This window comes from Euwallacea fornicatus, chromosome 20, assembly GCF_040115645.1.
Source record: "Euwallacea fornicatus isolate EFF26 chromosome 20, ASM4011564v1, whole genome shotgun sequence".
Taxonomy (NCBI): Eukaryota; Metazoa; Arthropoda; class Insecta; order Coleoptera; family Curculionidae; genus Euwallacea; species Euwallacea fornicatus.
The window spans coordinates 2,502,802-2,518,340 of record NC_089560.1 but is presented as its reverse complement, the minus strand read 5'-3'; the positions used below and the strand labels follow the sequence as shown (position 1 = coordinate 2,518,340).

The window sequence follows — 15,539 nt, the reverse complement described above, 5'->3', positions numbered from 1 at the left end:
TTGCGGGGTGGGGGGCGGATTTAGACTGTACACATATAGAAAAAGTTTTGCTTTTTGCCTTAAAACCACCCCCTGGAACGAATACTTGTACTTAGGAAACACCCAGCATATCAATTTTGGCAAGAAAAATCTACGTTTCCGTTAGTTTTTTCCGTCGAGTTTAATACATTTTTATGCACTAAAGAGAACCCGTCGAACTATACTCTGCATCGTATCACCCAGTAATAGGAGCTATTTCATCTACGAACAAATTAAATTTCTTAATGCCTGTGGGATGTAGGAAAAAAATCAATTAAACTTTATGCATAATTCCGAGTTGAGCCCTACGAGAACAATTTTCAGATATGGCGATATTGTGCACCAAGGTCGTGAAGTGCATCATTATGCATTTTATGCCCAAGGAGCCAAACGTGCGGATCATAAGTATGGTATAACCGTGGCACGAACGTCCGAAGTTGGTTTCGGGCCCCATTAATAGTTCTCCGGCAAAATGGTGGCCGATTAAACTTTTTGACGTTCCCTTATGTTTTAATTGCACTCTGTATTCTCTGAATAGTGATGACTGTGAAGAACGCCATTTGATTCTCTCGAAAGAAAATGAAGCGGAACTTCGAGCAGGAGAAGTATTAACAAAATCGCATCAGAAAATATACTGTGTGGCATAGAAAAAAGGTAACCCCGTAAAAATGGTTGCATTTAAATCATTTTTGATATGCATTACTGTACATGGGAACACAAAAAACGATTAAATATTCAGTCCTATAGGAATTTTAGTTTTTTTTTACTAAAAAATTTGCAATAAAACATCAACAATATGACTGCAAAATATCATTAGTGGTGTACGGTGTGCTTAGAAACTGCTTTTAGATTATTCCAATATGTCTAGATGCAGATGCGGCGAAATTTTCATCAATTGAGCGAGTTTGACAGAGATCAAATTTATGGGTCTTCAAGAGGCTGATCAATCATTTAGGGAATTCCCCACTAAATTGAACGGTAGTGTAAACGCTAAAGCGAGATGTTGCCAGGCATGGTTCCAAGAAGACCAAATAGGCAGAAGGAAAGTTACTGGACGATGTCGAAGAACTACTGAGCGCCAAGATCGCCGCTTTCGAATTATGACCCTAAGAGATAGGTTTGTCTTGACAAGGACGCTGGCGGACCAGTAGTTTGCTGAGTATGGAAGGCCCATTGGGATTCGAACCATTTATCGCCGGATAAGAAGTTTTAAACTGATTTCTTTCCGTTTCCATCTTGTGTTATCCCTCACCTTAAATCATCGTCAGAATCGACTGCAATGGTGCAGAGAACGGATAAATTGGATTCTGGAATGGGATAATCTCATGTTTATTGACGAATCCAGATTCTGTTTGGGCATACATGGCGGTCGGGCAAGAGTAAGAAGTAGAAGGGGTCAAAGACGGGATTGTCAGTTTACAAAATAGAGAAAAGTCCATCAGATTACTGGGATAATGGTTTGGGGTGCAATCGCAGGTCATCTATACTTTTCATCAGAGGCAGTATGACAGTCCAACGATACATCCAAGAAGTGCTGGAAACCAATTTCGTGCCTTATTTGGAAACTCTTGTTGATCAAGTTTTCCAGTAAGACGGTGCACGGCCACATGTGGCTTGAGTGACTATGGACTTCTTTGAACAAAATGCAATCAATTTGCTACCTTGGCCAACTCCCGACCTCTCACCGATGCCTGGGATATTGTAGGTAAAAGGTTGCATAATTTACCCCGTCTTTCACAAACACTGGCGGCCCTGCGTCATGCCGTCCAGTTAGCCTGGAATGAGGTCCCCCAAGGGGACATCAATCACCTCATCAGATCGAGAATGTGCAGGGTGTGCAGGAATATATAAAACACCGCGAATGACCGACAAATTATCAGTTTGTTTTTAACAATTAAATTTGTTATTAAAGTTTTTGCTTGAGCGTAAGAAACATGCGTACCAAAAGTCAATTTAAATAAAACCATTTTTACGGGGCGCTCTCTCGTCTTTGTCGCATAGCGCACCTCCTAGCTCTCTAGCATTATAAGAATTGGGGCTTTTGATTTTTTTGTGCCCGAAGGGTTGGACGACATGGAGACGCCTCTGCATACTAAAAAAATACTGACATCGAATTATCAAAAGCACAATAATAAGTTCCTTTACTGCCTGTGAAATCGTTCGTTGCCCCATCAAGTATCGTCACAAAGTAATGTCTAGAATACGCGAATGGCACTGAGGTAAACACGGTCATAAAAATCAGTGATAACGATAGTCACTCTCCAGTACACTGATGATGAATACCTATCTTAGAGGAATGCGAGCAGCTCGATCCACGCAGCAACTATTAAGTTAATCAAGAGTTTCCTTGACGTTTCGGTATCGCGTGTAATATCTTTTCAGTTATTAGATTTCTAATTAATCTACCTTTAGCGAAAAAAGTAGATTAAAAACCATCAAAACCGCCGTAATTACAATTTCAACAGTGCCTCTTAACTTGCTAATATAGCTTTATTAATATCCTAATTTGGGTGCTTGCTGTGTGGCGCTCTAGGTACACATTTTACCCTGAGAGGATGAAAAATTAATTTCACGCTTCTACAGACGAGCATCAGACATTTTCGATGAATAAAGCATTTCTCAATCGAATATGTACCTAGAAAACCGCTTTGATACGAAGTATAACACCCGGAAACGAGAAGATCACTCGCACTAACTCATTCTTTCAAATAATCTAAACTAACCACTTTAGTTCTATCAAATGTGTTATTTAATGTTGATTTATTTGTTTTTTTTCTTTGTGCAGGGTCCAATCGGCCTGGACGGTCCAAAAGGGGAGCCAGTAAGTTCCCTTCGTGCTATTATTAACTAGCTATCTAATGATAATTAGTTGGAAAGTATTCATAACTAACTGCTCTACTTATAGGCCACAAACGTTTGTAGATAAGGAGTTTTGGCTATATTGGCTGTTATTTTAGGGTCCTCCGGGAGAGAAGGGTCAAAAGGGACAACCGGGGAGTGCCGGGATCGATGTGATACAAGCAGTGAAGGTAATTGTTTCATTTTCAGTCTGAAATTCACCACCTTTTATCACAATGAATACATGGAAGTTGCGAACGTGCAACGTAGCACTGTTGATGATTATGCACTTTAGATATGGCCTCTGGTCCGGTTTTTCAATCAAGGATAATGACGGAAAATTGAAAAACCGGCCCTTAGCCGAGTAAACTTTACCATCTGAACAACTGTCTCCTTATTCTGTGTAATAGCTTATTATTATACTCTCAAAAATGTGATTTTTTAAGCCGCCAGGAAGGGTGAGTAACTTTGAAACCAACTTCAGTTAGAGTTCTGACTTGATTTGCAACTTATTTTTTAGATGACTCCTTTCTAGAGTAGATAGAGTTTTATCTTTAGTTTCAGACTTTTGTGTCTGTGTTTCTTTGTTTGCAGGTGTTTTGAGTAATTCATAAGTGTGTATTTCCGTTCATTTAGGGCTATAAACGATCGGTGACGACGCTTCGGGGAGGCAGTTTAGGCTATGCAGAAATCGTAGCTGTCAAGGTAAAGACAGCACCTCTATTTCACAGTCTTAGAGGTTGTTTGGTCTCGGTGTTTTTCTTCTTTTATATCATAGATGTTGTTAATTCCCGATTTTCTTAGGCATGTAGATGTGGAGTAATTCTACCCGGCGTTAGCATTATTTTCAATTATTGCATTGGTAGAGTCGTTTAGTTATTTTGTGTTTAATTTACGACTAGTGTCTTTTTAGGGCCTTCAGGAAAGGGGCCATAACATAACCGGGGAAACTATCATTACGCTCAAAGTGAGTTAGTTTTTAATACCCATGCTTCACTGCTTCAATCTAGCTAGATTCTTTCCGTCTTTCACTAACCTTTTTATGTAATATACTAACGCTAAATTAAAGGGATGAGGGTGCCGTTTATCATAAAATTCAAAAGCCGATAAGTAATTCTTCTGTAACGTCTCAGACATGTACTTCTTTTGCGATTATTTTAGAGCATGATCGTTGAACGTTTGCAAGGATTGTTTAATATTCTCCCGCTTTGAATGTATTAGTTTTGAAGCCATTTTAACATTTTACGCTAACACGGAACGAAATTCGATACCAGGTAGGATATAAGCATTTGACTGTAATTGAACTAACAATTAAACAATATTCTATCGTATGATATTGGGTGCAATGCGGAGTTTGTAAACACTTATTTCAGCATGTGTTACGTAGGAGTGCAGCGGCATGAGTAATAATTAAAACGCCGTTGTTCAGCATGTTTCATAAACATGCCGAATATCTATCGGGGATATAGAGCTCATAAAAACAAATATTCGGATCGCACACAGTGAGGTCCGAAATCTCTTCGTTTCCAAGATATAATGTTAATTTCCTTTCTTTTTTTTTACTCTTTTTATGCTTAAAAAACGGTTTGGGATAAGAACGTGAAATGAGAGACACGCTACGGCGTGATATTTGTGTGATAAGTGTGCATGTTCTGGGGGAGACGGAATATTTCTACCCACACCAGTGGCGTCCGTGCGACCATTCAATGAGATCTTTTTAATTCGAAAAACGGCGCGCAACCGGCTTGTATTTTTAACGGGAACATATATTTTTAATGTTCCATCAATTCTTAGTAAAAAAGGCCTCTTGGTGTTTTGTCGCTCGAATAACCGTCTTCAAGATAAAAAAAAAAAAAAACCTCAGTCCTGTGCCTACCAAAAAATGGGTATAACAGGTGTACAAAAAGAAACTGAGCAATGAAGTTACACGCAATAAAAAAACATACTTAGACACGTTCAATTCGCCAGCAATTGTGAGCAGGTGTTGTTTATTTATGACTTTTTATATGATAAAAGTTTCAGTTGCTCAGGAGCCGTAGGTCAGTGCACAAAACGTAAATAGAGACATGGACATTTCCGAGCAATATTTGAGAATATCAATGTTGTTCTGTTTTAAACTGAAAAAAAAATGCTGCTGAAACAACGGAAACGGTTAATTCGGCTTGGGGAGATAATTCTGTTGGTGCTTCAGCTGTTGGGAGATGGTTTAAGAAGTTTCGTGAGGAAAATGTTTGTCTTGGGAGCGATCACACGCGCGGGTGTCGAAAAAAAGTTTCAAGACGAAGAACTGCAAACTTTGCCGGATGAAAATCCATGCCAAACTGAAAATCAGCTTGCAGAGCAGTTAGGAGTAGCTCAGTTCCAGTTCGATTACATGGAATGGGAAAAATTCAAAAAGCAGGAAAATGGGTTCCTCATGAGCTAACCGAAGACAATAAAAATCGAAGAGTTGACATCTGCACGAACTTGCTTTCTAGGTATAAAAGAAAGAATTTTCTGCATATTATTATTACGGGAGATGACAAGTGGATTTTGTACGGCAATCCTAAGCGCAGAAAAACATGGGTTGACCCAGGCCAGCCATCCACATCAGTTGCAAAACCAAACATTCATGCCAAGAAAATCTTACTGTGTGCCTGGTGGGATTGTAAAGGAGTCATTTACTATGAGCTTCTGGAACTCGGTCAAACTGTTACAGCTGACCGTTATCAGGCCCAAATAAGCAAATTAAGCGATGCTCTGGAGGAAAAAAGGCCATTTACGGGCCAATGAAGTCGGAAAGTGATATTGCTGCATGATAGTGCTCGTCCGCATACAGCTAAACCGACCCAGGAACTCATCTTCTCGTTAGGCTGGGAAATACTCCAGCATGCGGCGTATTCTCCAGACTTGGCTCCTTCCGACTTCCACTTGTTCAGATCCATGCAGTCTTATTTAGCTGACCAACGATTCTTTAACGTTGAAGATATTCGAAAATGGTTCGATAACTATTTTTCGTCGAAACCACTAAGCTTCTATCAAGGGGGCATCCATCATCTACCCAGTAAATGGCAAAAGACCATAGACAGTTATGGAAATTATTATGATTACTAATATTTTCAATAACTATGTTTTTAATGAAGCTGAATTTCACCAAAAAATACTCAGTTTCTTTTCGTACACCTATTAAGTGCGAATTTTTAACACTGTTAGGAAGAAATTAATTTAATTTTCTTTTCGTAGAGGTGAAGGACATAAGAACAAACATATATGGAACATGCCTCATCGCGAAATCATACTCATCTCCCGAAGTACGGCACTGATAAACTCTGAGCCATTGACACATATAGAAACGTTGCTGTGCATCATGATGCCTCAACATAGTCCACTTACATTTCTATTTACATAGATTTAAAACAAATTTACATTGGGTTTCCATGACAATGACACAAAGCAAATGGCATGACCATGGTGCAGCATTATGATGCATATGTTTCTACAAGTGCACGTGATTCAGAGTTTAACGGAACCATACTTTGGAAAAAAGTATTATTTCGTGAGGGGGCGTGTTTCACGCGTGTGTGTCTGCATGTCCTCTACTTCTACTAAACGGAAATTAAATTAACTTCTTCTAACGAATTCAAAAGAAATCGCACTGGAAAACCTGTGCCGCTTTTTCAGCGGACACACGAATGAGAAATTATTTTTTGTCTTGAAAACGGCCACGTGAGCAACAAAACAGTAAGAAACCTTTTTTATTAAGAATTAACGGAATATTAAAATGAAAACATATTTCTATAAAAAAAAAAAAAATCAGTTGCCTGCTACTTTTTCAATTAGGGACATCCCATTAAATGACTGGTATGGGTGGAAACATTCTGCCTACTCCAGGACATGCGCAGTTATCCCGCCATAGTGCGTTGCTAATTCAATGTTCTTATCTCAAACCGTTTTGAAATTTTAAAGAAATATTAAAAAAAAAGAAATTAAACACCCTGCAGTGTGGAAAGGGAGCGATTTCATACCTAACCTTATTCGATCCAAGCATTTATTGTTATGAATTCTGCATCTCCCGTGAAAGTTTGCTGGGATGTTCACAAAACACCCTGTACGTGTTATCGACTTAAAATAGCATCATTCTATTTCCTACATCTGCTCGAGGACAGAGAGTTTTGGAATTCTTGACAGTTAGATACAGATAATTCTGTCCTTTGATAGAATTTGAAAATTACGATTGACCCTTTCTCAAGGTTTTAAATTATATTTATTTTATTTATTTATTGCGCTCGATGATATACACTTTTTGAAATATCTGAATTTTCCTTTTGGAAGGAAAAAAATTTATATATTTTACAAGAAATTGGACAATCTGAAACGGTGTTAAAGCGCTCGTTTCAGCGTAGTTCTGAGGCTATTTAACATTGTTGTAGAACGTGTCATTTCGTCGCAAAAAAGTGTGTTAACAAACAACTCAGTTTTTTAAACCCGTGACCTGTGTACACTTTGAAAAGAAGCGTAATTAGTTGTAGTAATGGATTATCAAAACTCATCGAAATAAATGTTTTGTTAGTTTATTCATTTTTCATTAAACCCTTTAAAAATTTCAAAACAGACGCCAAAAACAAACAGCTCAGAATTCCTAAATAATCATGAATTTGAGGGACTAGCGCTAGATTTGCAAATTTTCACAATTCTCAAGAATTTTTAATCCCTACGTGGAAATTTCATTATCTTTTCATGCACGTATGTGAACAATCCTTTGCCTCTTTACGTGGAAAATACTTCCAATTTTGAAAAAAAAAAATGCTTCAGTTATACCTCTGTGCAGATTTTTTTTTATTCTGAATGCCGAAAGTTGCGAGCAGAACTTCAGAAAAACAATTGGTAACTGAGGCGAATTCTTTAATTTCAAAGATTTAGATTTTTGCAATTCACTTAGCTCTTCAAGTGAAGTTTTGCGCTTACGGAAATGACTAGATTTATGTATAAAGTTGCAGAAAACTCACTAAATTGAGCTCATATTTTACTGCGTTCAAGTGTATGCTTCAGCATCTATTCATCAAGGTTACTTTTTGTTTTTCGTTTAGTTCTCAAACGGAGATTTCGGTTTATGGAGGCGATTAGATAGAGCCTTTGCAGCGCTCATAAAAAAGTAACTAAATTGAGCTGATGGTTTACTGAGAGAATAGCATACATCATATGTTGTTAAATTAACCAGGAAGGAACTTTCGCGATTATTTCCTCACTTCGAGGATTTATTTTTCAAACTTTGAATTTTATCTCAACTCCTCAAGTGGAGGTTTTGGCTTTTGAGGGAAACTGGATGTTTCTGTGTAGTACTCATGGCCAGAAAGCAATTGTCTAGTTCGAGGCTTAAATTATAAGTCACAGTATATTCTTAGAGGAATTTCTGCAAACGGCACGAATGGTAAATGTTGATCCTTGTTGCTTCTGTATGGACGAACGCGCCAGCTACAGGGTACAGGGTGAGTAAGTTTATATGCCGGACCGATTTGAAGTCGGGTCCTTAAAGCTGAGAGCCAAAGCTGATTTGACAAAAGTGTTTCTTTCTTAACGAACGATAAATGAGCTTCATCTAAATCATGTAACTTAGTGCTTCGATTTTCGAATCGAAATCTGCGAAAAGACTACAACGCGTTTAAAGAAAAAAATCTTTTTTTCCTGAGGACGAATTTTGAGGCGTTCGGTTTTTCGCAAATATCTCAGCTAGTATTCAGAATTTTTCCAGTCTTAAACCAGATTCCACACGAGCATAAAATTGTGCATATTTGCCTTAATTTACTCGGTCCTGAATCTTTTATAGTCTAAAAGATCCCAATTTATTCCAGCAAATTCCTCGTACTCTGTATGGGATAATTTTTTCCACAAATAGGGTTGATAAAATTAGAGTAAACTTGCATTAATTAGAATTAAATTAAATGATAAACAGATAAATACAGCGCGTCTTTTTGTAATTTCTCCATTCGCTCAAGTATAAGTTATACCAAATTAGTTCAGGTAACCACGTAGTTTTACCAGAGTTACTCTAATGCCAGCTGAAAATTTCAAATAAAAGTCAGCCAAAGTTAAGTTAACTACGAATTTTGCTATTCGGTTAATCAACGAAAATTTGAAAGTCCTCGTAACTTACATTCACTACGTTTTCAAAGACGTATCGATCCGATTGTGCATGTTTCTCAACGAAGCTTTCAAACTCTCATTATCTGATCTGTTATTATAATTTTTAAGGGAGAACCTGGAGAACCTGGTCCGCCAGGACCACCTGGACCCAGAGGACCGGAAGGCAGCCCTGGCCACGAAGGAAGGCAAGGTATGCCCGGCGAGCCGGGCCCCGCAGGGGAGCGAGGGGTAGCCGGCCCAATAGGTCCTCCAGGGCCTCCAGGAATGGACGGAGCACCTGGGATTAAGGTATGATGAGAAATTTCTCGTGGCGATAGATATGAGATGGGTATACGTAAACGTTTGTGGAATGTTTTGGGAATATCAGATATAGGACGATTCTCAATATTTGGTCATTATGAAGCGCTGATCTGTGAGCCTAAAAATTTCGATCATTATGACGCCATCGCAGATAATTAAAGGTAGCAGGTTGTATTTAAAATGGCACACCCATAATACATATTTTTAGATATCTAGGACCCGAATATTCTCAATACGGTTCTTATTCTTTTCACTCTCGCATATCTGCGCCTAAGCGGCTTCGTGATTTTAATGAACTCCACAAAATACAAATTCCTTCTTGGAACTTAAAATTAACATCACTATTGTATATCTAACAAAAATCTAAAGCTAAATTTGTAAATTAATAACAATTAAAGGGCGGAATAGCGTTGTAACGGGCTCATAAACCTTTCCCCCTATTTAATTGCTCCCTTTGAAATGCAAATATTTTCATTCCTTTTAGGGAGACAGAGGAGATAAGGGAGAACGCGGCTTGACGACGACGATCGCCGGGGACGCCCTTGCGACGTCGGTTATAGAAGGTCCACCAGGACCCCCAGGTCTTCCAGGTATTTTCTTTCACCATTACAACGATCTTTTCTAAGCTCTTGTTAGCTGTCGCATAAGGGAAACGTGCAGCATGTTTACAAGTAATTTGTTAGGTGAGAAGGGTGAAGCTGGTCCTATAGGACCGCCGGGACCCCCTGGAGAAAAAGGAACCCGAGGCAAAAGGGGTAAAAGGGTAACGTACCTTGACACTGTTTCTCATTCTTGGCCGATATTTCCATGAATTGATTCCGGCAAATAATGCAACTGGATTTCAATTCGTGGAATGTAAATTTTGAAATAATAAAATTCCTAACAAATTGACATCCCTCATTGCATATTATAATATAGCTTCATATCGCAAGGGGAATTGGGGTTTCTTCCGCATGTATTTTTTTTTCAAGATATGCGCATGAATAACCCTTATTTGGTTTAGATGTTATTTTTAGTGCCTGAATTCGCTTTTCTCTAATATCATTTCGGTGCGCATATAGATATTTTGCTTCCATTTGCATATTAATGTACTGCACAAACAAAGTTATGCGTTGTTTGTTTTAAGGATGCTTCATACGGTTTGCCAATAATAATAATTGCAAATATGGATTAAATAGTAGGTTTTGTACATTCATTTAAGTAGCTTAATAATCACAGCTGTTAACAGACCATGAAATGTTAAATGAGTAACATGAGGACACAATTTTATAATGTATGATACACAACTTTTTTTACTTACGAGTATTGTTGCGGTTTAACACTGGTGTTTATAATGATCATATTGCAGACACCTTACCTCAGCTACCACTGCGTAAGTATACACTATAGTCTTAACCATCATGCAGGCTTGTAAATACGTCATTGTTGAGTAGGAATTCGTAGTATATGACTTTACGTAGAGTACGCGGTAACCGCACGAACAGTGACCCTGGACATGGGACGCTAACATGGACAATCGATTTTTATTTTATCGCGCCTGTGCGGATTACCCATTTGGAAAACTTTTACACGAAGGTCGCAGTACTGAACACCCGCCATCATTCTGCACTTTTTTCAATCTCCTAATTAGAGCCGTTTTGGCTCAAAACGCCTCCACGTTTCAGATGTATGAATATCCCCTGTAACTGTTCGAAGTTACAATTGGTCCGAGTCGAGGTCAAAATGAAACAACCACAAAATCTTGACTGTCACCAATCGGGGCCCCAAACGGTTACGCGGGATATTAATTTTTTTGTAATTTGCAGACGTTTTGAGCCAAAACGGCTTTAACTAGAATAATAAGAAATTTACGACAGGTGTCGAGTGTTAAGACCGTGTTTTTTGTAAAAGATTTTCAATCGGTTATTCCGTGCAAGTGCAAAAAAGTAAAATCGATTTCCCATGTTAATCTCATGTGTCCAGGATTCGCCTGAACACCCAGTCTAACTCCACGCAATTCAATGTTCACCTAATAAATCCTAATCAAGATTTGATGAAATTTATAGTACAGGTTGTTACATGGGCAGTAAATCTTAACTTATCAAACGTTTAAAGCTTAAATTAAATATGAACTCTCTGATCGGCCTGATGAGGGTTCAATACCAGAGAATTTTGAAGATGTCAAAATACGTTAAATACGGCAGTTGTAGGATTCGTCAAAACCGTTTAGTTGGTGGACGAGTTATTAAACATGGACTCAGCAAAAAACGTGGTAAAACAAACAAAGTGACTTGTCTTTATGTTATTTATTTTGTTTTTACTATTTTTACATTTGATAAAAACTATTTATATTTGAACAGTTCTTAAAAACCTTTTTCCTCATGTCGCTAAAGATATCGCTACCAATAGTTCACAGAGCCCTTCTTTTTAGCCCTGTTTAGCGCTTCCAATGATCCTCGTTACGTTCTCCGTATCGTGAAGACTATATTCAATAAATCTTAGGTAACCGATTAGTTCGTTATTAATCCACATCTTCAGGGCGTTTTTTGAGAATTTTATTTCATTAATAAACGCATCTTTTGCAATTCAACTTGTCCTTTAAAATTATAATTTAAAAAAAAATGAGTTTTACCTGTCTGTTCCGAACCTGTCCCGGCGTTTCGTCCCTGGTTCACGTCCGACGTATCACTCTCCATAGTGATGGTGAACCCCTTCATTAAAGTTTCTGGGGAATTCTGTTTATCACAACCTTCTACGTTTATATGAGCACGTTTAGGTCGAAATTATAAGTGTCAGCTTTAAACCGAAGCCAAATTCCACAGAAACATTCAACTAAAGAGATTCTTGGTTTCTATGTAAATTAGTTTGGGGTTAAATTTAATAACACATTAAAAAGCGAGGTCTAAGGGCGACATTACAAGATCCAATTGTAAAATTGTGGGTCAAATTCGAGGCGCTTAAACTCGACTGTTACCTGAACTACGTTAAAAGAATAACATTGTTGTGAGATCAACTTAATTTCATTTAGGCACACCTAGCGATAGCAACCTTATAGGATGCTTCCAGCATCAATCCGATTTAGCTGAATCGATTTTCGGACCATGATTGCACGATCGGGCTTTATATCCTCAATTAATAATTTAAATGCAAAACGCAATTGTCGATTTATTTAATGCGTGCGAAAAGTGATACTGTACCGCACGGTGATGTTACATGGATTGAATAAACCTGCGATAAGAAGTTTTACTGCACGCGTGCAGTTTCAGCTGCGGAATACGTGCAGTGGAGGCGCCTTAACGTGTACGCTCGTCAGAAAATACTTTTTAACACGCCAAAACTGTAAAGCTTAGTTTGTAGATATCACCTGTATTTTTAGTGTTGTACAGATTCGTCGCCTGTTGTAGTTGTACGTTTGTTTATTTTATTAGTGTTTAATATGTAATTTTTATTTTTTTGATAGTTCCTCTAAATGGGCATGTGTGGGAAACACGAGAGAACATGTTCATGGCAAACTATTAGTGAATTTTAATTTTTTTCGGCACATTCTTTCTCTTGAAAATATCTATTTGTTTTTCTTTGAGAAGCGGTAGCTATACAGAGTGTCGAAAAAAAACATATTTAATAATTTGTTTCAAACTGAGATATTTGGTTATGAAATTGAAAACCGCTTTAATGTCTACTAGCACGTCACGAACCTATCGGAGTTTATATACGTATGTATGTGTAAGAACCCTACAAGGCTGTACAAGTAAGGCTATGCTGAACTAAACCATGTTGAATCCTCCCATAAGACTAACGTTGCCGTCACAAATGAAGTTAACTGCACAGAAATAAATTCATTATAAGAGGGCTCAAGTGCGTTAAATCTTAAATTTAGCGTAGCTTAAGCCTTACCAGTACAATCGAGTATACATCTATTTATTTTTGAGACACCCAGTATATAATTGTTATTATTGGGTCCTACCAAACTCATTCCTTTGGAAATAATATGTCCACTAATAGTTTGTCATAAACGTATCGATATGAAGCTATATGAAGCTGACGTAGTGATTTGCGTGTAGGGCCAAGACGGGCAAACATTGTCGAAGGGCGAGCCCGGAGTTAACGGTTTTCCAGGGGTGCCTGGTCGTAAAGGAGATCGTGGAGACAGGGGTTTGCCAGGTTTTCCAGGTAAAAACTGCCTTGTCGACGGCAACTTACCTAACAACTGAGCGATGGGGTTTTGATTGCGAGATAATAACCACAATAACTAAATAGACACATACAGAGGACCAAAAGTCTTTCATAACTTCGTTAAATATTGAATGAAATATTTTTCATGAAAATGCTGAAACACGTCAAATATTCTTCTTAGTTGTGCATTTTTTGACGGAGCAGACATGCATACAGGGTTACCTATGTAGCGGATAAATTTCTTTTTTGACTTTTTTATGAAACCTCATGTATATTATGACGCTTTTGAGGTTTTTGATATATCCTAAGTATACGGGGTGTCCTCAGATGGGGTTGCCTATACCACAAATTGACCAATTTTTACGTTTTTGGTCAAAAAGTTATTCGTCATGAAAGTTTTGGCTTGTGCCAAAAACATCTTTTATCTTGATAAAAAAATTATTTTTTTATACAGGGAGTTCAGAATTTATCAAAGCATGGTTTTGACTTACGACTAAACTAACTCGATTTCGTGATCTTATGCTAAACATTATTTTAAAAAGTCTCCTAGAATTACATTAATGGACGAAATCCAAAGTTTCAATTGTTTTATTTTGAAATTGATAAATTACTACTTAACCCAACCAAATAAATAAAATACTGCGACTACCTATCGCACTTGGTAGCCACGAACTTTCAATTTTCGTAGAAGTTTCTTTAAGTTACTTCTTCAGGATATTTTTGCTGGGACACTTCAATAGCGTGACGATTAGAAATATCACCAATACCGTAGCACTTAACTAAATAAATTCGATGATTAAAGTAAATATTTCATCACCAAAGTTAAAGAAGTGTAACTGCAGCTTATTTGTTTAAATGATGACATTTATGTTTAGAATACCAGTCGAAACTTGCTCGTCATTTATTTACATGTACTTGCTTACCTACGTAGTAGCAGCATCTTATCTCTTTTTATTTGGTTTAAAGTTATTTATCAATTTAAAAATAGAAACAAATTAAATTTTGGATTCCGACCATTAAAGTATTTCTAAGCAACTGCTGCAAGTAACATTTTGCTTAAAAATAAAAAATATAACTAATTTAATTTTTGAATCAAAACCGTATTTTGAAATGTCCTGAGCTTCCCGTGTAAAGAAATATTTTTTTTCTCAGGACGAAAGGTGTTTTTGAAAGCAGTGACGACTTGTATGAACAGTGACTTTTTACCGAAAAACGCAAAATTTGCATCGTTTGTAGTATAAGCAACCCCATTCGAGGACACTCTGTATATCATTTAACATACCCATGCCTAAATTCAACAGTTATTGAAGTATATGCGATCAATGCCCTACTGGATCGCCTGACCTTACCTCTATGGACGTTTTTGTGGGGTTGCCAGAAACACAGGGTGTTTTTAAATGAGCCTAACAATGTAGGAAAGTTAAAAAGTAAAATAACTCATTAAGTTCAACAAATAGCTTCTCAAATGATAAGAAGAGCTCTTAAAGAATTTGAGTTGCGGCTCGTTCACTGTCAAGAAGTCAACAGTTCGCACATATAATACATTAAGTTATAGTAGTTAACATTGTTTTTTTTAAGTGTTAATAGCTCTATAATTATTTCTATTTTTTGTATTTTTATTTCGGAACCTGTTAAATTTAGCCATAGGTATGTTACATGAAATATGTTCCGAATTACTCAAGGAACTAAAAAACATCATAATATACGTAGGGTTCCATAAGGAAAAAATGGGAAAGCGCATTTATTTATTACATGGGTAACCCTGTATACATGTCTGTTACGTCAAAAAATGCCTAACAAACAGCAATATTTGACGTATTTTTACGAAAAACATTTCCACAAATTTTTAACCGAGATTTGGGGGGCTTTCGCTCCGCTATGCATAACTTTTCTGACAATCTATCAGGAATATAACTCAAATAATAGACACAGCTGTAATAACCATCCCTTCCAGCTATCCTAATAAGGGCCATTCGTACAAGTTCTCCTTAAATTCAGTTTGCAGTAAAACTACTGAATCCCGATATAAAATATATTTCCGTATAGACTGATTAATTACATGTTTCTTTAATACATCAAAATCCAGTGTATAATGGCTGCCATTAACGCAT

At 37.3% G+C, this 15,539-nt stretch overlaps 1 protein-coding gene and 1 long non-coding RNA gene across 30 annotated transcripts in view; one reads left to right on the top strand and one right to left on the bottom strand.

Moving 5' to 3' along the window:
* LOC136345541 (uncharacterized) overlaps nt 1–15,539 on the bottom strand; it is a 117,463-nt gene that overhangs the window by 88,003 nt on the left and 13,921 nt on the right. The gene's annotated exons all lie outside the window — the stretch shown is intronic.
* Nucleotides 1–15,539, top strand: part of LOC136345514 (collagen alpha chain CG42342-like) — a 148,315-nt gene that overhangs the window by 120,096 nt on the left and 12,680 nt on the right. For 13 of the 28 annotated variants that reach the window (XM_066293907.1, XM_066293902.1, XM_066293904.1 and 10 more), the window contains 9 exons: nt 2,804–2,839; nt 2,976–3,047; nt 3,303–3,314; nt 3,493–3,561; nt 3,770–3,823; nt 9,085–9,264; nt 9,761–9,866; nt 9,960–10,039; nt 13,317–13,425. In XM_066293907.1, coding sequence (XP_066150004.1) covers nt 2,804–2,839; nt 2,976–3,047; nt 3,303–3,314; nt 3,493–3,561; nt 3,770–3,823; nt 9,085–9,264; nt 9,761–9,866; nt 9,960–10,039; nt 13,317–13,425 — 718 coding nt within the window. The remainder of the gene's footprint in view (nt 1–2,803; nt 2,840–2,975; nt 3,048–3,302; nt 3,315–3,492; nt 3,562–3,769; nt 3,824–9,084; nt 9,265–9,760; nt 9,867–9,959; nt 10,040–13,316; nt 13,426–15,539) is intronic. The other 15 variants (XM_066293916.1, XM_066293913.1, XM_066293908.1 and 12 more) reach the window with 7 other exon arrangements.